The sequence below is a fragment of the Salvelinus fontinalis genome, chromosome 6 (genome assembly GCF_029448725.1).
Source record: "Salvelinus fontinalis isolate EN_2023a chromosome 6, ASM2944872v1, whole genome shotgun sequence".
Taxonomy (NCBI): Eukaryota; Metazoa; Chordata; class Actinopteri; order Salmoniformes; family Salmonidae; genus Salvelinus; species Salvelinus fontinalis.
In genome coordinates, this window is record NC_074670.1 from 76,988,948 (window position 1) to 77,013,072 (window position 24,125).

General features: G+C 46.6%; 1 protein-coding gene across 1 annotated transcript in view; it reads left to right on the forward strand.

The window, feature by feature from the left end:
* LOC129858471 (cyclin-J-like) overlaps nt 1-23,341 on the forward strand; it is a 37,040-nt gene extending 13,699 nt beyond the window's left edge. The window contains exons 4-6 of the mRNA XM_055927729.1: nt 17,172-17,471; nt 19,590-19,749; nt 20,030-23,341. Coding sequence (XP_055783704.1) covers nt 17,172-17,471; nt 19,590-19,749; nt 20,030-20,567 — 998 coding nt within the window. The 3' untranslated portion in view covers nt 20,568-23,341. The remainder of the gene's footprint in view (nt 1-17,171; nt 17,472-19,589; nt 19,750-20,029) is intronic.
* The last annotated feature ends 784 nt before the right edge of the window (nt 23,342-24,125 follow it).

The following is a 24,125-nucleotide window of genomic DNA, read 5'->3' on the forward strand; positions in this document are numbered from 1 at the left end:
CTGCAGGAGTTGTTACCTGTTTTTGTTGTCGTAGTTGTGCCTAGGGAGGCATATGGGGGACGGAATGCTGTCACCTCCATGCAGGTGTTTATCCCCCTGTGTGCTGAGCGTGTCAGGTTTTTGTCCAGTTCTGGCATTTAGGTCACCACAGGCCAAATGTAAAATGTTCCTGTTTTGATCAATTTAATAGAGTGAGTTATGTCTGCTCTATACCAAATTAGCATACCCCCTGAGTCTCTTCCCTGTTTCACACCTGGCAGTTTGGTGGATGGGACTACCAGCTCCCTGTAACCTAGGGGCCAACCAGTGGGTCCATCTCCTCAGGAGATGACCTCAGGCCTTGGATATTCCAGGATGAGATGGTGAAGGCTTTGTGTTCCATAAAGTATCCAATGTTGGTGGTGTGGTTTGGCCTCAGACCAGTAAGTGTGAGCAGAGGGGGTAGGATCCCCTGGGTGTGGGATTCTTTGTTTATCTGTCCTGCTATGATATTGAGGCTATGTTCTGGGGTGGACTGTTCTGCTGTGGTGTCAAGACTTTGGTAGGGGGTTCAGGTGGGCTCTTCTGCTGGCTTCTCTGTGGGGGTGGCCACCTCTCTAGTGGGTTGTTCTCTGTCACATGCAATCCCCCTCACCCTCTCCTCCAGCAGTCTGATCCTCTAGTGCTCTGTTCTTCTCCTGCTCTTTCTCCTGTTGTCTCACCACAGTCCAGAGTGCAGATATGTCTCTCTCCAGCTCTCTTGGTCTGGTTGAGGGGGTGTTGTTGAGCTGGACAATTTGTTGTTGTGGTGCTGACTGGAGTGTGTTCACCTGCTGTTCCAGCGCCACCTGCCTTACCTCCAGCTGGGTAAATGTATCCTTCATTTCAGTGAGGGAGTATAACTCTGTGCTGGGAGGTTGACTTTTCGTTTGGGGTTGCTCATCTGTGGGGTTGTGTAATGAAGAGGTCTGGTTTGACACGCTCGGAGTGGGGGGTTATCTTTCTCCGGAGTTTATCCTGCTGAGCTATCTATTTGTTCATGTGAAAGTCCAGCTGAAACTGTTTGGTGTTGCCCTGTACCATTACTGTCTCTCTGTTGCAGTCTGAGTTTGGCTCTGTGTTCATAATGAGGTCAGAAGTGATATCTTAAATGTAACCTTTATTTAACTAGGCAAGTAAGTGAAGAACAAATTAATATTTACAATGACTGCCAAACCCTAATCCGGACTGCCCTGGGCCAATTGTGCGCCGCCCTATGGGACTCCCAATCACGGCCGGATGTGGTACAGCCTGGATTCGAACCAGGTACTGTAGTGACGCCTCTTGCACTGAGATGCAGTGCCTTAGATCGCTATACAGCACTATTTTCATGTAATCTCATTGTATTATTTGTTCCCTCTCAATGAGCCCAGCTGGCTGCTGACAGTTAGCTCTGTGCTGTGTATTATTCTGTGTCTCCCATGCTGCTGTCCTGCTACATGGAGCCTAGTAGCAGTAACCACGTAGTATGCTGCTGGTGCATTGGTTGAATGGGTTCAGTGGGTGGGTTTGAATGTTTTGTAGTGGTTGTGTGTGTTACATTGTGTGTACCGGCTGTGGATGACCTGCAATAGTGTGGCTAACGATTTGTGTTAGAGAGAAGGGGCTTTAAAAAGAGCAACCCCCCCCCCCCCCCCCCCCCCTCCCAATCCACCCCACAGACACTGCGGAAGGCCTGCCTGGAGGCCCGGGGTATGGAGGGAGAGGGCCACCTGCCATATGCTCCCTGAGTCAGGCCCAAACAAAAGCCCGTCAACAGGAGCCCTGGCCCAGGGTGGGGGAGGGGTGCAGAGACATGGGTGGCGGTTGTGTTTTTGTGTCTGCATTTGTGTGTTTTTGTGACTGACTGCAAGAGAGGTTGATGTGTAGAGGCTTCCGCTTAGTATCTTATCTGACTAGAACTCCATTTCCAGGGGTATTTTAGTTTATCAGATAAACCAGACATGAGATCACATCACTGAATCATTAGCCATTATAGTGTTCCTGCTAGGAGTGTTTCAGATGGAGTTATCCTCCACCATAGCCCCACTGCTAGGAGTGTTTCCTCTCTCACTCACCTTATCAGGACCCAGGACCCAGGCAAGCACAACCAGTCCTGAGACTGGGCTGGGGCCCCTAAAGCACCTCTACCCCCCCCCCCCCCCCCCCCCCCCCCCCCTTCCACCTCACCCTTGGGGGGGTTCGGAAACGAGCTGAGCGGTGCTTCAAAGAGATGTCGACCGCCGATGTTAAGCAGGGAGGAAGGGGGGGAGGCAGGGGGGGGCTCCATGTTTGAACTGAACCACTCGATATGTAGATTAACAGGGGGTCCCCCCATCTCCTCCCCTCTCTCCCTATACCTCTCTCGGTCTGTCTCTCTGATGCTTGGATTGAATTCTCTTAGAATTACAATCATGTTCTGATAATTAAAGGAATTCTAAGTCAATGGTAAAATTGTTCTGATCTAGGACAGTGATTTCGTCAAATGCTGCTTTATTCCCTAAAGGAAAAAAATAGTTTTTTAAAGTGTAGGCTAGTGCATTATCAAATTCGATTTGTCACATGCGCAGAATACAATAGGTGTAGACCTTACAGTGAAATGCTTACTTACAAGCCCTTAACCAACAATGCAGTTAAGAAAAATAAGTAAGTGTTAAAATATTTGCTAAAATAAACTGAAGTGAAAAAAAATGAATTAAAGAGCAGCAATAAAATAACAGTAACGAGACTATATACAGGCGGTACCGGTGCGAGGGCACCGGTTAGTCGAGGAAATATGTAGAGGTAAAGTAACTATGCATAGATAATAAACAGAGTAGCAGCCGTGTAAAAATGGGGTTGGGAGTGGTCATTGCAAATAGTCCGGGTAGCCATTTGATTAGCTGTTCAGGAGTCTTATGGCTTGGGGGTAGAAGCTGTTAAGGCTTTTGGACCTTTACTTAGCGCTCTGGGACTGCTTGCCGTGCGGTAGCCGAGAGAATAGTCTATGACTAGGGTGGCTGGAGTCTTAGGCATATTTTAGGGCCTTCCCCTGACACCGCCTGGTTTAGATGTCCTGGATGGCAGCAAGATTGGCCCCAGTGATGTACTGGGCCGTATGCATGACCCTCTGTAGTACCTTGCGGTCGGAGGCTGAGCAGTTGCCATACCAGGCGGTGATGCAACCAGTCAGGATGCTCTCGATGGTGCAGCTGTGGAATTTTTTTGAGGATCTGAGGACCCATGACAAATCTTTTCAGCCTTCTGAGGGGGAATAGGCTTTCCCGTGCCCTCTTCATGACTGTCTTGGTGTGTTTGGACCATGATAGTTTGTTGGTGATGGGGACACCAAGGAACTTGACGCTCTCAACCTGCTCCACTACAGCCCCGTTGATGAGAATGGGGGCGTGCTCGGTCCTCCTTTTCCTGTAGTCCACAATCATCTCCTTTGTCTTGATCACGTTGAGGGAGAGGTTGTTATCCTGGCACCACACTGCCAGTTCTCTGACCTCCTCTCTATAGGCTGTCTCATCTGTCGGTGATCAGGCCTACCACTGTTGTGTTGTCTGCAAACTTAATGATGGTGTTGGAGTCGTGTTTGGCCATGCAGTCATGGGTGAACAGGGAGTACAGGAGGGGACTGAGCACGCACCTCAGAGGGGCCCCCGTGTTGAGGATCAGCATGGCAGATGTGTTACCACCTGGGGGTGGCCCGTCAGGAAGTCCAGGATCCAGTTGCAGAGGGAGGTGTTCAGTCCCAGGGTCCTTCGCTTAGTGATGAGCTTTGAGGGCAGTATGGTGTTAAACACTGAGCCGTAGTCAATGAACAGCATTGACTGAATGAACAGCAATATTTTAATGCCGTTGATTAATTATTGAATGACTTTTGTAATTAAACTTTTATTTAACTAGGCAAGTCAGTTAACAAATTCTTATTTTCAATGACAGCCTAGGAACAGTGGGTTAACTGCCTTGTTCAGGGGCAGAACGACAGATTTTTACCTTGTCAGCTCGGGGATTTGATCTAGCAACCATTCGGTTACTGGCCCAATGTTCTAACCACTAGGGTTCCTGCCGCCCCAGGAGACTATCGTTCTGGTTCTATAGATGTATTTAGTTTCTTACAAATACCAGGGTAGGACTGAAACGTCATAATGCCATTTAGGTTATTGATTAGTGTTTTGCTTTAGGGAGGGGGCGTCTTCCTCACCCCGAAAGTGTTCCACACCCCTAGGCAGGACATGATGAGACCCCTCCCCAGACGGCAGAGGGCCAAGGATTCTTCCTGGTCACCCAAGCGTTAGGCTCTAGAGGTCAGAGGTCAGAATGGGTCTACATTGTGTGAACCGGTGGTACCTAGAGGACAGACGGACTCACTCATTGGGGTGGGGGGGGGGGGGGGGGTTGTGGCGGAGCTGTGGCCAATTTCATCAAAGAAAGACGAGCCGGCAAATGTAAAGGAGTTTAAAGAGGAGAGAATTCCTTCAGAGCCGATGACCGAGAGAGACTGACACAGACCGAGAGAGAGTTATACAGTGCCTTCAAAGTATTCACACCCCTTGACTTTTTCCACATTTTGTTGTTAAAGCCTGAATTTAAATTGCAATTGTTTTTCACTGGCCTACACGTAATACCCCATAATGTCAAAGTGGAATGTATTTTAATTTATTTTTTCACTTGAAATTTTTCTTATTTATTAGAAATCTTTACTAATAAATAAAAAATGAAAAGCTGAAATGTCTTAAGTCAATAAGTGTTAAACATGGCAAGCCTAAATAAGTTCAGGAGTTAACATTTACTCAAGTCACATAATAAGTTGCATGGACTCACCCTGTGTGTAATAGTGTTAGTGTTTTTAATGATTTGAGTGACTACCTCATCTCTGTACCCCACATATTTAGTTCTGTAAGGTCGAGCAGTGAATATCAAACACCGATTCAACAAAGACCAGGGAGGTTTTCCAATGCCTTCGTGGCTGCATCATGTTATTGGTATGCTTGTTTTTGTTTATTTATTTCACCTTTTATTTAACCAGGTAGGCTAGTTGAGAACAAGTTCTCATTTATAACTGCGACCTGGCCAAGATGAAGCAAAGCAGTTCGACACATAACAGAGTTACACATGGAGTAAAACAAACATACAGTCAATAATACAGTAGAAAAATAAGTCTATATACACTGTGAGCAAATTAGGTGAGAAGGAAGGTGAAGGCAATAAATAGGCCATGGTGGCGAAGTAAATACAATATAGCAATTAAAACACTGGAATGGTAGATTTGACAGTAGATGAGTGTGCAAAGTAGAAATACTGGGGTGCAAAGGAGCAAAATAAATAAATACAGTAGGGGAAGAGGTAGTTGTTTGGGCTATGTAAATGTGCAGTGAGCTGCTCTGACAGCTGGTGCTTAAAGCTAGTGAGGGAGAAACCATGTTTCCAGTTTCAGAGATTTTTGTAGTTCGTTCCAGTCAATGGCAGCAGAGAACTGGAAGGAGAGACGGCCAAAGGAGTAATTGGCTTTGGGGGTGACAAGTGAGACATACCTGCTGGAACGCGTGCTACGGGTGGGTGCTGCTATGTAAAAATTTACTGGAGTTTTTCAGGACATTAAAACAACTGAATGGAGCTAAGCACAGGCGAACTCCTAGAGGAAAATCTGGTTGTCTGCCTTCTACCAGACACTGGGAGATGAATTCGCCTTTCAGCAAGCGAATAACCTGAAACACAAGGCCAAATCTACACTGGAGTTGCTTACAAAGAGGGTGAATGATCCTGAGTGGCCGAGTTAGATTTCCAAGTAAATTTAAGTAAAAAACTATGGTAAGACCTGAAATTGTTGTTTTAGTAATGATTAACAACCAATTTGACAAAGATCGAAGAATTTAGAAAATAATAATGGGTAAATGTTACACAATCCAGGTGTGGAAAGGTCTTAGAGACCCAGAAAGACTCGCACCTTTGGAAGCAATTACAGCTGTTTCTACAAAGTATTCACTCAGGTGTGTGAATACTTACAGAAATTAGATATTTCTGTAATTTTGAATCAAAAAATGTTTTATTTTTTTTTATACGTTTTCACTTTGTCATTATGAGGTACTGTATGTAGATGGGTGAGAGGGGAAAAAATATATTTATCCATTTTGAATTCTGGCTGTAACGCAACAAAAATGTGGAATAAATCAAGGGGTATGAATAATTTTTTGAAGGCAGTGAATCTATTAGGCTTGTGAAAGGGGTTTGGTGGATGTTGTAGTTCTGATTTATTGTTACAGTCTCTGGCTGTAGTAGTGTGTTCTTGTTAGATTGAATCATCTACGTCTAGTTTATAGGCTAGCACTGCTAAAATAGTCTTTCCCCTTCACATGAACTCCTTCAGAAGACTGAGGAGAGGTGATTGTTTTAATGAGGAGTGCAGTGACCGGATGTAGCAGTGTGGTCATTCATTGAAATCAATACAGTCAGTCTCTGTGGGTGAGGTAGAGAGGAACACCGTTACGGTAGTCTCCTCTGTGACTTTAGTGAAGACCGTAATGGTAGTCTCCTTTCCTCTCAGTGGAACATAAGTGATGGCTGCAACAGTTTGTTTTTTTCTTCATCCCTCTAACTCTAGTGAAGAGTATTCTCAGGTTTATAAACTCCTTCAGCAGTAGTCTAATCCCGCCAGCAGGTTCTCAGGTTTATACACTCCTTCAGCAGTAGTCTAATCCCCCCCAGCAGGTTCTCAGGTTTATAAACTCCTTCAGCAGTAGTCTAATCCCCCCAGCAGGTTCTCAGGTTTATACACTCCTTCAGCAGTAGTCTAATCCCCCCCCCCCCCCCCAGCAGGTTCTCAGGTTTATACACTCCTTCAGCAGTAGTCTAATCCCCCCCCCCCCCCAGCAGGTTCTCAGGTTTATACACTCCTTCAGCAGTAGTCTAATCCCCCCCCCCCCCAGCAGGTTCTCAGGTTTATACACTCCTTCAGCAGTAGTCTAATCCCCCCCCCCCAGCAGGTTCTCAGGTTTATACACTCCTTCAGCAGTAGTCTAATCCCCCCCCCCCAGCAGGTTCTCAGGTTTATACACTCCTTCAGCAGTAGTCTAAGCCCCCCCCCCCCCCCCCCCCCAGCAGGTTCTCAGGTTTATACACTCCTTCAGCAGTAGTCTAATCCCCCCAGCAGGTTCTCAGGTTTCTAACCCCCTCCAGCAGCACACCTGGGAAGAGAGAGGACTTGCTACATCCTGCTGTTCGTACCTTTTAACCCCTCTCTGAGTGCGCTCTACTGCCTCATCACACACGTCCACAGGGCCGACTCGCAGCCCTCTGCAAGGCAGTACTCATGAGGTCTGTATCTCTCGATGAGACGGTAAAGGAGAGGAGACCGATAGTTTCAGAAGTGGACAGGCATGCACTTGGCTCATCAAAGGAAGCATTGACTCCAACCGTAAGCTGAGGAATGAACTATTTTATCTCTCACACACCTGCATACAGCTCATAGGTTAGTCACTGTGTTAATCTTGTTGACATGAAACGGGACAGGTTGTGAAAAAAAGCCTATGAGTTCTACCTCCTTTCAGAAATGTAGTTTCAGCTTGAATAGGTTTTGTGTATCACTTGTTTTAATTAATAACACGCACAATCAACAGCTAATACAAGTAGTAAACCAAAGAGCCATCATTGAAGATAATGAGAAGACTGACAGCACAATGTCCCGACCAGTCCCCTAACCCCACCAGGATGAAAAGAGGGTTTTGAAGAGATGCTGATGGCTGTTTATGGCTGTGCCTATGGACACAGGAGTCCAGCAGACAGACTAGACTATTAGCCTATACAATGTGATGGTGAATGGGGAAAGTGTAGACTGACACTGGGTCTAGGCTGGAGTGGGCTGGGCTGGCCCTATGCTAAGGCAGCTGGAGTGGGCTGGGCTGGCCCTATGCTAAGGCAGCTGGAGTGGGCTGGGCTGGCCCTATGCTAAGGCAGCTGGAGTGGGCTGGGCTGGCCCTATGCTAAGGCAGCTGGAGTGGGCTGGGCTGGCCCTATGCTAAGGCAGCTGGAGTGGGCTGGGCTGGCCCTATGCTAAAGCAGCTGGAGTGGGCTGGGCTGGCCCTATGCTAAAGCAGCTGGAGTGGGCTGGGCTGGCCCTATGCTAAAGCAGCTGGAGTGGGCTGGGCTGGCCCTATGCTAAAGCAGCTGGAGTGGGCTGGGTGGGAGTGGACAGAACAGCAGTTATTGTTTCCTGTTCTGGTTGTGAGATGCCATTACAACATATGTGTGAACTGAGACCTGCTATAGCCTGCTGGGGTGATTGGCTGCTGGCTGGGCTCTCTGTTTCTCCTTTAAAGGGTTAATGGCAGGCTACAGCATCAGCAGTAAAACTCACACTTGAAGAGCCTATATATATATATATATATATATATATATATATATATATATATATATATATATATATATATATCTCACACACACACACACACACACTGCTTTGGCTGGCCTTGAGACAAAGGGGAGGAAGGGAGTTAGAGAGGAGGAGGGAAAGAGGGAGAGAATCTGAAGTCATATGTTTGTTTGCTGATGAACTGGTGCTTCTGTCCCCAACCAATGAGGTCCTACAGCAGCACCTAGATCTGTCCCCAACCATAATGGTGTTCCTAAAAAGGTCCAGTTGCCAAGACGACAAATACAAATTCCATCTAGACACTGTTGCCATAGAGCACACAAACTATACATACCTCGGCCTTAACGTCAGCGCCACAGGTAACTTCCACAAAGCTGTGAACGAGCTGAGAGACAAGGCAAGAAGGGCTCTGCCATCAAAAGGAACATAAAATTCAACATACAAATTAGGATATGGCTAAAAATACTTGAATCAGTTATAGAACCCATTGCCCTTGTGGTTGTGAGGTCTGGGGTCCCCTCACTAACCAAGAATTCACAAAATGGGACAAACATCAAATTGAGACTTAAAACAACGTAAAACACCAAATAATGCATTCAGAGCAGAATTAGGCCGATCCCCGCTAATTATCAAAATCCAGAAAAGAGCCGTTAAATTCTACAACCACCTAAAAGGAAGGGATTCCCAAACCTTTCATAAAAGCCATCACCTACAGAGAGGATAATCTGGAGAAGAGTCCCCTAAACAAGCTGGTCCTGGGGCTCTGTTCACAAACACAAACAGACCCCACAGAGCCCCAGGACAGCAACACAATTAGACCCAACCTAATCATGAGAGAACAAAAAGAAAATTATTTCCAATGTGTCAAGTAATTAACAAAAAAAACAGCGCAAACTAGAATGCTATTTGTTCCTAAACAGAGAGTACACAGTGGCAGAATACCTGACCACTGACTGACCCAAACTTAAATAAAACTTTGACTATGTACAGACTCAGTGAGTCTTCTGTGAGTGTAATGTTTACTGTACATTTTGTTTTACTTTTGTTTATTTAGTTCACTTGCTTTGGCAATGTTAACATGTTTCCTATGCTAATAAAGCCCTTACATTTAAATATGATTTAATTGAGAGAGCAGGGAGGGAGTTTGAGAGCGGGGAGGGAAGGAGGCAAGGAAATACCAAGGAGTAAAGAGAGATGGAGGGAGAAAGAGGAGGGTGAGAGACGTAGCCAGTTTGATGGCGTAAGAACTAACACTCTTCAAGGTGAATTACACCAAACCTCCCTCCCCTTCAACTCTCCTGTCTGTCTTTGTTGCCATGATGATAGTGCTGCGGTCAAAGCCAGTGTTGTTTTTCACCAACGACCTCTGTGATATTTTGATATCCAGAAGGGTGTGTACATTTTTGTCCATAGACTGTTAATCCAAGCTGATGGGTTTTAGGACTTCTTCAATAATACTCTAGTGGTGACTGTGGCGCGTTCCTTCCAAACACTGGGGAGGGTGACTGTGGCGCGTTCCTTCCAAACACTGGGGAGGGTGACTGTGGCGCGTTCCTTCCAAACACTGGGGAGGGTGACTGTGGCGCGTTCCTTCCAAACACTGGGGAGGGTGACTGTTTGAGCATCTCCTGTGTGGATGTGTTGGTAACCTTGTCCATTCTCTGTTTTGAACAATGTTCCATTGTGTGTCAGTAGTCTGAATGGGCATTAATCACATTTCCTCAACATACATTTAGTCATACTTCTGTGGAGGGTAGGTTTTCTCTGCCATGAGGATGCCGTGTGCTCTTGCCCCCCCCCCCCCCCCCCCCCCCCACCACCACAGGTTTCCTGCTGAAACGGGTTTATAGGAGAACCCAGAGGTTTATTAGGTGTGTTAGGGAAATATGCCAGAGTAACCTGACTCCTCACCCTCCCTCCCCCCTTTTCACTGTGGGGGTGAGAAAGGAAGTGAAGGACTCTTTTTGGATTAAAGGCAAAATCATTGGTGCTCATTGGCCACTCAGACATGAGAGACTGTGGCCTAAGGGCTGTTGCTATGGAGAGTTCAGAGTAGAATGTCTAGAGTGGTAGTGGACACGCTGGTAGTGAAAGGGTTCTGGGAAGTAGGTTACTGCTGGTAGTGAAAGGGTAGGTTACTGCTGGTAGTGAAAGGGTTCTGGGAAGTAGGTTACTGCTGGTAGTGAAAGGGTTCTGGGAAGTAGGTTACTGCTGGTAGTGAAAGGGTAGGTTACTGCTGGTAGTGAAAGGGTTCTGGGAAGTAGGTTGCTGCTGGTAGTGAAAGGGTTCTGGGAAGTAGGTTGCTGCTGGTAGTGAAAGGGTTCTGGGAAGTAGGTTACTGCTGGTAGTGGAAGGGTTCTGGGAAGTAGGTTACTGCTGGTAGTGGAAGGGTTCTGGGAAGTAGGTTACTGCTGGTAGTGAAAGGGTAGGTTACTGCTGGTAGTGAAAGGGTTCTGGGAAGTAGGTTACTGCTGGTAGTGAAAGGGTTCTGGGAAGTAGGTTACTGCTGGTAGTGAAAGGGTAGGTTACTGCTGGTAGTGAAAGGGTTCTGGGAAGTAGGTTACTGCTGGTAGTGAAAGGGTTCTGGGAAGTAGGTTACTGCTGGTAGTGAAAGGGTAGGTTACTGCTGGTAGTGAAAGGGTTCTGGGAAGTAGGTTGCTGCTGGTAGTGAAAGGGTTCTGGGAAGTAGGTTGCTGCTGGTAGTGAAAGGGTTCTGGGAAGTAGGTTACTGCTGGTAGTGAAAGGGTTCTGGGAAGTAGGTTACTGCTGGTAGTGAAAGGGTTCTGGGAAGTAGGTTGCTGCTGGTAGTGAAAGGGTTCTGGGGAGTAGGTTGCTGCTGGTAGTGAAAGGGTTCTGGGGAGTAGGTTGCTGCTGGTAGTGAAAGGGTTCTGGGAAGTAGGTTGCTGCTGGTAGTGAAAGGGTTCTGGGAAGTAGGTTACTGCTGGTAGTGAAAGGGTTCTGGGAAGTAGGTTGCTGCTGGTAGTGAAAGGGTTCTGGGAAGTAGGTTGCTGCTGGTAGTGAAAGGGTTCTGGGAAGTAGGTTGCTGCTGGTAGTGAAAGGGTTCTGGGAAGTAGGTTACTGCTGGTAGTGGAAGGGTTCTGGGAAGTAGGTTACTGCTGGTAGTGAAAGGGTAGGTTACTGCTGGTAGTGAAAGGGTTCTGGGAAGTAGGTTACTGCTGGTAGTGGAAGGGTTCTGGGAAGTAGGTTACTGCTGGTAGTGGAAGGGTTCTGGGAAGTAGGTTACTGCTGGTAGTGAAAGGGTTCTGGGAAGTAGGTTACTGCTGGTAGTGAAAGGGTTCTGGGGAGTAGGTTACTGCTGGTAGTGAAAGGGTTCTGGGAAGTAGGTTGCTGGTAGTGAAAGGGTTCTGGGAAGTAGGTTGCTGGTAGTGAAAGGGTTCTGGGAAGTAGGTTACTGCTGGTAGTGGAAGGGTTCTGGGAAGTAGGTTACTGCTGGTAGTGGAAGGGTTCTGGGAAGTAGGTTGCTGGTAGTGAAAGGGTTCTGGGAAGTAGGTTGCTGCTGGTAGTGGAAGGGTTCTGGGAAGTAGGTTACTGCTGGTAGTGGAAGGGTTCTGGGAAGTAGGTTACTGCTGGTAGTGGAAGGGTTCTGGGAAGTAGGTTACTGCTGGTAGTGAAAGGGTTCTGGGAAGTAGGTTGCTGCTGGTAGTGAAAGGGTTCTGGGAAGTAGGTTACTGCCGGTAGTGAAAGGGTTCTGGGAAGTAGGTTGCTGCCGGTAGTGAAAGGGTTCTGGGAAGTAGGTTACTGCCGGTAGTGAAAGGGTTCTGGGAAGTAGGTTACTGCCGGTAGTGAAAGGGTTCTGGGAAGTAGGTTGCTGGTAGTGAAAGGGTTCTGGGAAGTAGGTTGCTGGTAGTGAAAGGGTTCTGGGAAGTAGGTTACTGCTGGTAGTGGAAGGGTTCTGGGAAGTAGGTTGCTGGTAGTGAAAGGGTTCTGGGAAGTAGGTTGCTGCTGGTAGTGGAAGGGTTCTGGGAAGTAGGTTACTGCTGGTAGTGGAAGGGTTCTGGGAAGTAGGTTACTGCTGGTAGTGGAAGGGTTCTGGGAAGTAGGTTACTGCTGGTAGTGGAAGGGTTCTGGGAAGTAGGTTGCTGGTAGTGAAAGGGTTCTGGGAAGTAGGTTGCTGCTGGTAGTGAAAGGGTTCTGGGAAGTAGGTTACTGCTGGTAGTGGAAGGGTTCTGGGAAGTAGGTTACTGCTGGTAGTGAAAGGGTTTTGGGAAGTAGGTTACTGCTGGTAGTGGAAGGGTTCTGGGAAGTAGGTTGCTGCTGGTAGTGGAAGGGTTCTGGGAAGTAGGTTACTGCTGGTAGTGGAAGGGTTCTGGGAAGTAGGTTACTGCTGGTAGTGAAAGGGTTCTGGGAAGTAGGTTACTGCTGGTAGTGAAAGGGTTCTGGGGAGTAGGTTACTGCTGGTAGTGAAAGGGTTCTGGTAAGTAGGTTACTGCTGGTAGTGAAAGGGTTCTGGGAAGTAGGTTGCTGCTGGTAGTGAAAGGGTAGGTTACTGCTGGTAGTGAAAGGGTTCTGGGAAGTAGGTTACTGTTGGTAGTGGAAGGGTTCTGGGAAGTAGGTTACTGCTGGTAGTGAAAGGGTTCTGGGAAGTAGGTTGCTGCTGGTAGTGAAAGGGTTCTGGGAAGTAGGTTGCTGCTGGTAGTGGAAGGGTTCTGGGAAGTAGGTTGCTGGTAGTGAAAGGGTTCTGGGAAGTAGGTTGCTGCTGGTAGTGGAAGGGTTCTGGGAAGTAGGTTACTGCTGGTAGTGGAAGGGTTCTGGGAAGTAGGTTACTGCTGGTAGTGGAAGGGTTCTGGGAAGTAGGTTACTGCTGGTAGTGGAAGGGTTCTGGGAAGTAGGTTACTGCTGGTAGTGAAAGGGTTTTGGGAAGTAGGTTACTGCTGGTAGTGGAAGGGTTCTGGGAAGTAGGTTGCTGCTGGTAGTGGAAGGGTTCTGGGAAGTAGGTTACTGCTGGTAGTGGAAGGGTTCTGGGAAGTAGGTTACTGCTGGTAGTGAAAGGGTTCTGGGAAGTAGGTTACTGCTGGTAGTGAAAGGGTTCTGGGGAGTAGGTTACTGCTGGTAGTGAAAGGGTTCTGGTAAGTAGGTTACTGCTGGTAGTGAAAGGGTTCTGGGAAGTAGGTTGCTGCTGGTAGTGAAAGGGTAGGTTACTGCTGGTAGTGAAAGGGTTCTGGGAAGTAGGTTGCTGCTGGTAGTGAAAGGGTTCTGGGAAGTAGGTTACTGCTGGTAGTGAAAGGGTTCTGGGAAGTAGGTTACTGCTGGTAGTGAAAGGGTTCTGGGAAGTAGGTTGCTGCTGGTAGTGAAAGGGTTCTGGGGAGTAGGTTGCTGCTGGTAGTGAAAGGGTTCTGGGGAGTAGGTTGCTGCTGGTAGTGAAAGGGTTCTGGGGAGTAGGTTGCTGCTGGTAGTGAAAGGGTTCTGGGGAGTAGGTTACTGCTGGTAGTGAAAGGGTTCTGGGAAGTAGGTTGCTGCTGGTAGTGAAAGGGTTCTGGGAAGTAGGTTGCTGCTGGTAGTGAAAGGGTTCTGGGAAGTAGGTTGCTGCTGGTAGTGAAAGGGTTCTGGGAAGTAGGTTACTGCTGGTAGTGGAAGGGTTCTGGGAAGTAGGTTACTGCTGGTAGTGAAAGGGTTCTGGGAAGTAGGTTGCTGCTGGTAGTGGAAGGGTTCTGGGAAGTAGGTTGCTGCTGGTAGTGAAAGGGTTCTGGGAAGTAGGTTACTGCTGGTAGTGGAAGGGTTCTGGGAAGTAGGTTACTGCTGGTAGTGAAAGGGTAGGTTACTGCTGGTAGTGAAAGGGTTCTGGGAAGTAGGTTACTGCTGGTAGTGGAAGGGTTCTGGGAAGTAGGTTACTGCTGGTAGTGGAAGGGTTCTGGGAAGTAGGTTACTGCTGGTAGTGAAAGGGTTCTGGGAAGTAGGTTACTGCTGGTAGTGAAAGGGTTCTGGGGAGTAGGTTACTGCTGGTAGTGAAAGGGTTCTGGGGAGTAGGTTACTGCTGGTAGTGAAAGGGTTCTGGGAAGTAGGTTGCTGGTAGTGAAAGGGTTCTGGGAAGTAGGTTGCTGGTAGTGAAAGGGTTCTGGGAAGTAGGTTACTGCTGGTAGTGGAAGGGTTCTGGGAAGTAGGTTGCTGGTAGTGAAAGGGTTCTGGGAAGTAGGTTGCTGCTGGTAGTGGAAGGGTTCTGGGAAGTAGGTTACTGCTGGTAGTGGAAGGGTTCTGGGAAGTAGGTTACTGCTGGTAGTGGAAGGGTTCTGGGAAGTAGGTTACTGCTGGTAGTGAAAGGGTTCTGGGAAGTAGGTTGCTGGTAGTGAAAGGGTTCTGGGAAGTAGGTTGCTGCTGGTAGTGAAAGGGTTCTGGGAAGTAGGTTACTGCTGGTAGTGGAAGGGTTCTGGGAAGTAGGTTACTGCTGGTAGTGGAAGGGTTTTGGGAAGTAGGTTACTGCTGGTAGTGGAAGGGTTCTGGGAAGTAGGTTACTGCTGGTAGTGAAAGGGTTCTGGGAAGTAGGTTGCTGCTGGTAGTGAAAGGGTTCTGGGAAGTAGGTTGCTGCTGGTAGTGAAAGGGTTCTGGGAAGTAGGTTACTGCTGGTAGTGAAAGGGTTCTGGGAAGTAGGTTGCTGCCGGTAGTGAAAGGGTTCTGGGAAGTAGGTTACTGCTGGTAGTAAAAGGGTTCTGGGAAGTAGGTTACTGCCGGTAGTGAAAGGGTTCTGGGAAGTAGGTTGCTGCCGGTAGTGAAAGGGTTCTGGGAAGTAGGTTACTGCTGGTAGTGAAAGGGTTCTGGGAAGTAGGTTACTGCTGGTAGTGAAAGGGTTCTGGGAAGTAGGTTGCTGGTAGTGAAAGGGTTCTGGGAAGTAGGTTGCTGGTAGTGAAAGGGTTCTGGGAAGTAGGTTACTGCTGGTAGTGGAAGGGTTCTGGGAAGTAGGTTGCTGGTAGTGAAAGGGTTCTGGGAAGTAGGTTGCTGCTGGTAGTGGAAGGGTTCTGGGAAGTAGGTTACTGCTGGTAGTGGAAGGGTTCTGGGAAGTAGGTTACTGCTGGTAGTGGAAGGGTTCTGGGAAGTAGGTTACTGCTGGTAGTGGAAGGGTTCTGGGAAGTAGGTTACTGCTGGTAGTGAAAGGGTTCTGGGAAGTAGGTTACTGCTGGTAGTGAAAGGGTTCTGGGAAGTAGGTTGCTGCTGGTAGTGAAAGGGTTCTGGGAAGTAGGTTACTGCTGGTAGTGAAAGGGTAGGTTGCTGCTGGTAGTGAAAGGGTAGGTTGCTGCCGGTAGTGAAAGGGTTCTGGGAAGTAGGTTACTGCTGGTAGTGAAAGGGTTCTGGGAAGTAGGTTGCTGCCGGTAGTGAAAGGGTTCTGGGAAGTAGGTTACTGCTGGTAGTGAAAGGGTTCTGGGAAGTAGGTTACTGCTGGTAGTGGAAGGGTTCTGGGAAGTAGGTTACTGCTGGTAGTGAAAGGGTTCTGGGAAGTAGGTTACTGCTGGTAGTGGAAGGGTTCTGGGGAGTAGGTTACTGCTGGTAGTGAAAGGGTTCTGGGAAGTAGGTTACTGCTGGTAGTGAAAGGGTTCTGGGAAGTAGGTTGCTGCCGGTAGTGAAAGGGTTCTGGGAAGTAGGTTACTGCTGGTAGTGAAAGGGTTCTGGGAAGTAGGTTACTGCCGGTAGTGAAAGGGTTCTGGTAAGTAGGTTGCTGCTGGTAGTGAAAGGGTTCTGGGGAGTAGGTTACTGCTGGTAGTGAAAGGGTTCTGGGAAGTAGGTTACTGCTGGTAGTGAAAGGGTAGGTTACTGCCGGTAGTGAAAGGGTTCTGGTAAGTAGGTTACTGCTGGTAGTGGTGATAAGGATATTGCTGTAGTTACTGGCTTCTGGAGGGGATGAGAGGATGAGGGATCAGACGGGGGACGTGGGCAGATTAAAGGATTTGTTTTCAAATAAATCAGTATTTTTGTTATTCTACTACAACGCCCAATCAAGTCCCCCACGTCTGACAATAATGATGAGATCAAGGAAAACAGAATTATTATTATAAATAAATAAAATCGGGCAATTCGAACAGTGTAAACAACACTCAACGAATGATAAATAATACCAGAGGCTGGTCTAACGAGGAATGTGTGACTCCTTTATTACAGCATAACAAAGATTAACAGCTGAATTTGTGAAATAGTTTATCCGACATGTGAGACTTGGTGCTCACAGAACCATTGGACTATTAATCAAACAGGCAACAGGATCTGTCGTATTTCTGGAGATATGGATGATTTAATAAAGTCAGGCACATTTTAACAGTTAGGCTATTGATTCTAGAATTAAGTTGGCGTTTCTTCAGTTCTCACTTTTCTTAGACAATACGACAAAGGCTGTTTTCTCATCTCATTCTGCTGCATTGTTCTCAACACCAATATGCTGGTTAACTTTGCTATTATGCACTTCGCAACATGGTCTAGGAAAAAGCACCAATTCAACAGGGCGCTGATGTGTATTACAAACAAGGACCGCGACCACAATCCAATGCGGGATTAGGTGCAGTTGTTATAAAATAATATTTTTTATTAGTGTTGCACCATTGTTCTTATACCATATGTCTTAGACCGATGGACTGTTCCATCCCCACGGCCTCCACAATGGATCAGTCCACTCAGACAGGAGCCAATCAGACAGGTGTCTTGTACATCATGATATTTTTTGTTGCTACTGCTCCACGAAAGAAATATCTGTCGACCAAACAATGGACCAGTCCACTAAAGGGGGTCAGCTAAAAGGCTTTTCTATAGTCTGCCTTCTAACCTCTCTCTGTCCCTCTCTCTCTCTCTGTCCCCCTCTCTCTCTCTCTGTCCCCCTCCCCTGTAGGTAAGTTTGAGGAGAGGGAGGATCGGGTACCTAAGTTGGAGCAGCTCAACTCCCTGGGCTTCATGTGTTCTCTGAGCCTTGTTCTCAACAAGAGAGACCTCATCAAGATGGAGCTGCTGCTGTTGGAGACGTTCAGCTGGAACCTCTGTATGCCCACCCCGGCCCACTTCATAGACTACTACCTCCAGGCCTCGGTGCAGGAGGGAGACCTGTACAACGGCTGGCCTCTCTCCTCCCTCTCCAAGACCAAAACCTTTATGGACAAGTACACACACTACTTCCTGGAGGTGTCACTGCAAGGTGAGGGGTGATGGAGGGAGGGAAGGAAGGAAAAAAAATAGAGGGACTTAGGAAATATGTGCAGCCTCTTGTGCTTGTCACAATTTAATGTAGTGAATCATAATGTTGCTCTAGAGACTAGACCATTTCTAACAGTCTCTCTGTGTTGCTCTAGAGACTAGACCATTTCTAACAGTCTCTCTGTGTTGCTCTAGAGACTAGACCATTTCTAACAGTCTCTCTGTGTTGCTCTAGAGCACAGGTGTCAAACTCATTCCACGGAGGGCCGAGTGTCTGCGGGTTTTCGCTCCACCCTTGTACTTGATTGATGAATTAACATCACTAATTAGTTAGGAACTCCCCACACCTGGTTGTCTAGGGCTTTATTGAAAGGAAAGACCAAAAACCTGCAGACACTAGGCCCTCCGTGGAATGAGTTTGACACCCCTGCTCTAGAGACTAGACCATTTCTAACAGTCTCTCTGTGTTGCTCTACCCCCTTCAAACATTCAACTTCCAGCTGCGTACCCCCTCTAGCACCGGGGTCAGCGTACTCTCAAATGTTGTTTTTTGCCATCATTGTAAGCCTGCCACACACACACTATACGATACATTTATTAAACATAAGAATGTGTGAGTTGTCTTCACAACCCGGCTCGTGGGAAGTGACAAAGACCTCTTATCGAACCAGGGCACAAATAATTATATCATAATGAATCATTTTGCTCTTTATTTAACCATCTTACATATAAAACCTTATTTGTTCATTGAAAATGGTGAGTAACTCACCACAGGTTAATGAGAAGGATGTGCTTGAAAGGATGCACATAACTCTGCAATGTTGTATTGGAAAGAGTCTGTCTTCAGTCATTTTCCACACACAGTCTGTGCCTGTAATTAGTTTTCATGCTAGTGAGGGCTGAGAATCCACTCTCGCATAGGTACGTGGTTGCAAAGGGCATCAGTGTCTTAACAGCGCGATTTGCCAAGGCAGGATACTCTGAGCGCAGCCCACTCCATAAATCTGGCAGTGGCTTCTGATTTTAAATCACATTTTCACCCAACCGCTTGTTGCAATTTTGATGAGGCTCTCTTGTTCAGATATCGGTAAGTGGACTGGAGGCAGGGCATGAAAGGGATAACGAATCCAGTTTGTGTCATCCGTTTCGGGAAAGTACCTGTGTAATTGCGCACTCAACTTACTCAGGTGCTTCGCTATATCACATTTGACATTGTCCGTAAGCTTGAGTTCATTTACACAGAAAATCATACAATGTTGGAAAGACCTTTTGTTGTCCTTGTTATTGCAGACAGAGAAGAGCTCCAACTTCTTAATCAGCCTCAATTTTGTCCCGCACATTGAATATAGTTGCGGGGAGTCCCTGTAATCCTAAATTCAGATCGTTCAGGCGAGAAAAAACATCACCCAGATTGGCCAGTCGTGTGAGAAACTTGTCGTCATGCAAGTGGTAAGTCAAGTGAAAATTATGGTCAGTAAAGAACTTTAAGCTTGTCTCTCAATTTAAAAAAACGTGTCAATACTTTGCCCCTTGATAACCAGCGCACTTCTGTATGTTGTAAAAGCGTTACATGGTCCCTGCCCATATCATTGTATGGTGCATAAAATACACGAGTTCAGGGGCCTTGTTTTAACAAAATTAACCATGTTCACTGTAGTGTCCAAAACGTCTTTCAAGCTGTCAGGCGTTGGGAGCAACCGCTTGCACGTGCGTTTTCACTCCATCATGGCTTTTGCGCCATCAGTACAGATACCAACATGAGCAGCAGCTACGTTTGGCTACATACGGACTGTTAGTTGAATTCCCACGAGAGAGTGACGGTTAATGTGATTGGATGTTAATTATTTGACTAGGCTACCTGTATTTGACATTGTTGTTATTTCGCAGAGTACTTAGATAATTTTATTTTTGGAAGTGAAACGAGGCTAATCAGGGGGGGTGGGGGACCTCACTCAAATGTATAGATCTGTTGGAAAATAGATTTTTTTTAATTATTATTATTTTATTTTTTTATACATGTGAATCACATTTTTATTTGGCGTACCCCCGACGGAATTGTGTTCCCCAGTTTGGGAGTACCTGCTCTATACCATTTCAAACAGTCTCTTTGTTCCTCTAGACCATGCGTTCCTGAGTTTCCGGCCGTCTCAGGTGGCAGCAGCATGCGTAGCGGCGTCTCGTGTCTGTCTCCAGATTTCTCCGAGCTGGACCACGTCTCTACACCTACTGACTGGATACACCTGGGACCACCTCACACACTGCATCAAACTCATGCTGCTGTAAGGCTCACACAGGACACACATCTGAGACCAATTGAATGCTTGTATATGCAGTAGCAGTCAAAAGTTTGGACACACCAACTCATTCAAGGGGTCTTCTTTATTTGTAACTACATTGTAGAATAATAGTGAAGACATCAAAACTATGAAATAACACACAGAATTATGTAGTAACAAAGTGTTCAACGAATAAACATGTATTTTATATTTGAGATTCTTCAAAGTAGCCACCCTTTACCTTGATGACAGCATTGCACTCTCTTGTCTCTCTCTTCCACAGTGCACATGACAGCGACGTGAAGGAGGCCAACAAACCAAAATCCACCCCTCCGTTGTCTCGATCCGCCTCTCTCCAGTCTCACCCTCCTCTCTCCCACCTCTCCCCGGTCCCAGCCATCCAGAGACCAGCTACCACCTCCTCCACCCCCCAGCAGCTCCTCTTCCAGCCCAGCCCAGTGGGCTTCCCACACCTCTCCCCCTCCCTGTCCCAGCTCCACACGCTAGCCGACTCCCAGGCTTTGGGGCCTGCTGGAGTCAACATGTCCCAGGACTTCCTCCAGAGCCACAGGATGGGGCTGCTCACTGGGGCCAACACCATGACCTCTACAGCAGGGGCCTTCCCCTCCTATCCTAGCCTGACTTCGGGGCTGCAGCCTGGGGCTCGGGTGGCACCGCTGGCCTTGCAGGGCCCCATCTCCATGCAGGTAGCCTTGGCTGCGGAGCCTAGACACTGCCTCAACATGGCCTACAGCCGGGGGTACCTGGGGGGCGTGGGCCCCCACCACACCTTCACGTCAGCGGGCTGCTTCGACAGATGACGCCAGGAGACGGAGGAGAGGATGAACAGCAAACCGCCCCGAGCCAGAGACAGGGAGCGCTACAATCCTCTCCCATCACTACTTCCTCCTCCTCTCCGCTCCCTGGCAGACCTCTTCTCTCTCTCCATTAGCACCCCGTCCCCCTCCTCGGCCGCCACGCGCCCTGCGCCCCCCACCTTCAGACAGAGACGGCGAGAAAGACTGCTCAAACGCAAGCAAAGGTCAAAGGGCACCGATGACCCCATGGAAGTCATCACACTGACATGACGCCCCTGACTGATGTTGAACACTGTGTTCTAATCACGTCACAGGAACATGATGCCAAGGCAGAAGCATTAAAACACTGTAGAATGGTCACTATGTCCCTGATTTAAGATGCTGTTATCACTGTGAACCAGAGGCTATGCAGCATGATTCCTCCTCAGTGCCTCCTGTGTTTCGACCAGAGTGATGTCTGTCTGTGAATTCAGATGAAGATGAAGTGCTGCTGGGTCTCTCACTGTAATCCAAAAATATCAACTCAACTGAAGACGAGAAATAGGCCAGTAAAGTCTTGAGCTGCTGACTTGGGAACAGTGGTATGACTTGTTGTAAGCAGACATACCAGTGAGTTGAAGATGCTATGTCAGTGTGTGTGTGTGTATATATATAGGCTTTATATCACTCTTATGCCAGTGAATAAAGGGATTATGTCACTAAGTGCTACAGGGGCCCTCTGAGAATTCCTACCCATAATCCTCAATGGATGGATGGGGAGGGGAGGCCAGAGTTCATTGTTCTGTCACAGCAGAGGAAATCCACAGTTAACATAGCTGTCATGTTTTGCTTCTCTTCCCATCCTCCTTCCTATTGAGTGAGAGAGAATATTAATGTAGCATTCTAATTCTATGTTTGGAACTTTGATGATGTGTACATAATGACATGCTGCTGCCTTCTATATGAACTGATGGTTCTGTGTGAGTTGAAGACTTATTTCCATGAACCACAGCGTATATCAGGGACTTGATGTAACAGATTACTTGAATACGATGCCATTGAAACGTGACGTAACTTTTTAATTTAAGTTGACAAATTTGTTTGTTGCTTTATTTTGTATTCCTTGGTTTTGGTTTTTTATATCCTGGCGTGAAACACATTGTTTATTTTTTATGTTTTTATTTATAAAAATGTTAAAAAGCCATTATATAGCAACTGAATATTCAGGCTCAGGTTGTTAGGCTGAGGATATCCAATCAGCCATCTCCTTATTGAGGAGGTTACCCAATCAGCTGTTTTCTTACTATTTCGTGTGCTTTAAGTAGATGCTAGCATGGCACCCAGGAGAGTTTCTCACTTCTCTCCCAGAGGAAGAGGACCTGCCTTTTAAATGACATACTAAGATATATAAAACACACTCTTTGCATCCTGGTGGAATCAGTGACCTCGTGGTCGATGAAACACACAGCCCATCTGCAGCTTATCATCACTAATTGCTTCCCACATTTCCAAAACTTCCACTTCCTGCTGGAACGTAAACACATCCAGATTCCCCTTCTGCGTCACAGGCGATCTCGCTGGTTACCGTGGCGATAGCCAAAAATCTAAATCGGGGGCTCACTCAGAAGGACAGTTGGAACGTTACAGAATGTTTAGATGCCCATAACTGATCTAAACAGCACATTTCTATCTGTTGTGTAGAGCAGGGAATGATGGAAGCTCTAGAAATCACATTTCTATCTGCAACAGTGTTACCTTCTGGTCCCTTTCTGTCGGTATGCTTTGAATGTGTAAGTTTTACAATGCTTGTACCTTGTACCCAACAGTTTTCAGACTTGAACAATGCTGATACTACTAAGGCCGTGTTCTGATTCTCAATGTTCCAGGCTTAGATAACGAGATTATTTTCATTGAACACTATGAAGCCTGCTTTAGGAAGATATCTGGCAAGCATCTGAAATGTGTCTAAACTTTTTATAGCATAAACCTACCTTACTGTAGTCTAGATAGTATTTTACTACAAATGGAATGAAGGGCTTAGTAGCAACCAAATGCATCTTCCTGAATGATCTTTTCTGAACTGTCAATCCCACTCACTGTATGGTCATCACTACTTTTATCTTTTATAGACAAAAGGATTCTGCCTTTTAACTTTGTATATATTTTTTTAAGTGCATTTTTATTTAGTCTTGTTCTTCCTGTGTTAATAAAGATGGATGCAGTCGGTGTGGAGTACTGGGTCATATTCATTAGGCATCAAACGGAAGAAGACTGACAAACAGGGAGGGATTAAATAAGCTATTCTTATTGGACAAGTTCGTTTTCTGTTGCAAAACATTTTTGCTACGGTATGACCTATTGAATAAAACCCTGTTTTTTAAAGTACAAGTACTCTTCCCTCACTAAAAAGCTACTTCTCACTGAGGTCTCAAGGTAATTTTTTTGGTAGAACCACAGCATTAGAATGATTCAATCTGTTTATGGCTAGAACTCTTCTCACAGCCATCACAGTCTAGCCCTTGCCACTGGTTCATCTTTTGACTTATTCTTTGACATTATTTTGTGATTTGACTCCGTTGATCCTTGCTGCCAGAAAGCAGCGAGATCTGAACACTAATCACTATGTTGCATATTGCAGCCTTGACTGGTGTACTGCACATATTGCTATAGCGATACTGTGCTGATAACACAATCACACTACTTGTCCAATGAAATGACATGAGAAATGTCCCAGTGTTTTTGTTAAAAAGGGGCTTCTTTGATCAGATGAGCCATTTGAAATAAACAAACTGATTATCTTCACTGAGTTGGTGTTTGTTTTGTTTGATATTCATGCTATTGATTATCGTTTACAAGTTATTGTATAGTATTATTGACATATGGGCCTTATTGAAACAATCCCAAATTACCACCTATTGGCTAAAGGGCTCTGGTCAAAAGTAGTGCACTCTGTGTGTGTATATATCATTTTTTTAAATGCATTTAACTAGGCAAGTCAGTTAAGAACAAATTATTATTTACAGTGACGGCCAAACCCTCCCGTAACCTGGATGATGCTGGGCCAATGGTGCGCTGCCCTAGGGCGGCACTCGATCTTCCACCAATCAGGTCATTGACATGTTTCACTGAAGATGAAACCCTGGTCTAGCTGACTTAAACCGAGGGGGAGGAATATGAAGTGTCCCAACTCTTCTCTTCAGTCCTCAAACTCCACCCCCCCTCGTCTCATTCATCATTTAGCGTGGTCTGTGTTCTACGACATTCTGTCAGAGGCCATGACCATCCAATTAATTTCTTCCAAAGATATTGTCCATTATTTATATTTTTTCACATATAGTAGAGCTTCTAATGGGATCACTGGATTATTACTGGAGGAGGATGTAGTGAGATCAGGTAGCAGGAGACACCAGCCACACAGCCCATCTGTAGAGACACTAGCCACACAGTCCATCTGTAGAGACTAGTGAAGACACCAGCCACACAGCCCATCTGTAGAAACTAGTGAAGACACCAGCCACACAGTCCATCTGTAGAGACACCAGCCACACAGCCCATCTGTAGAGACTAGTGAAGACACCAGCC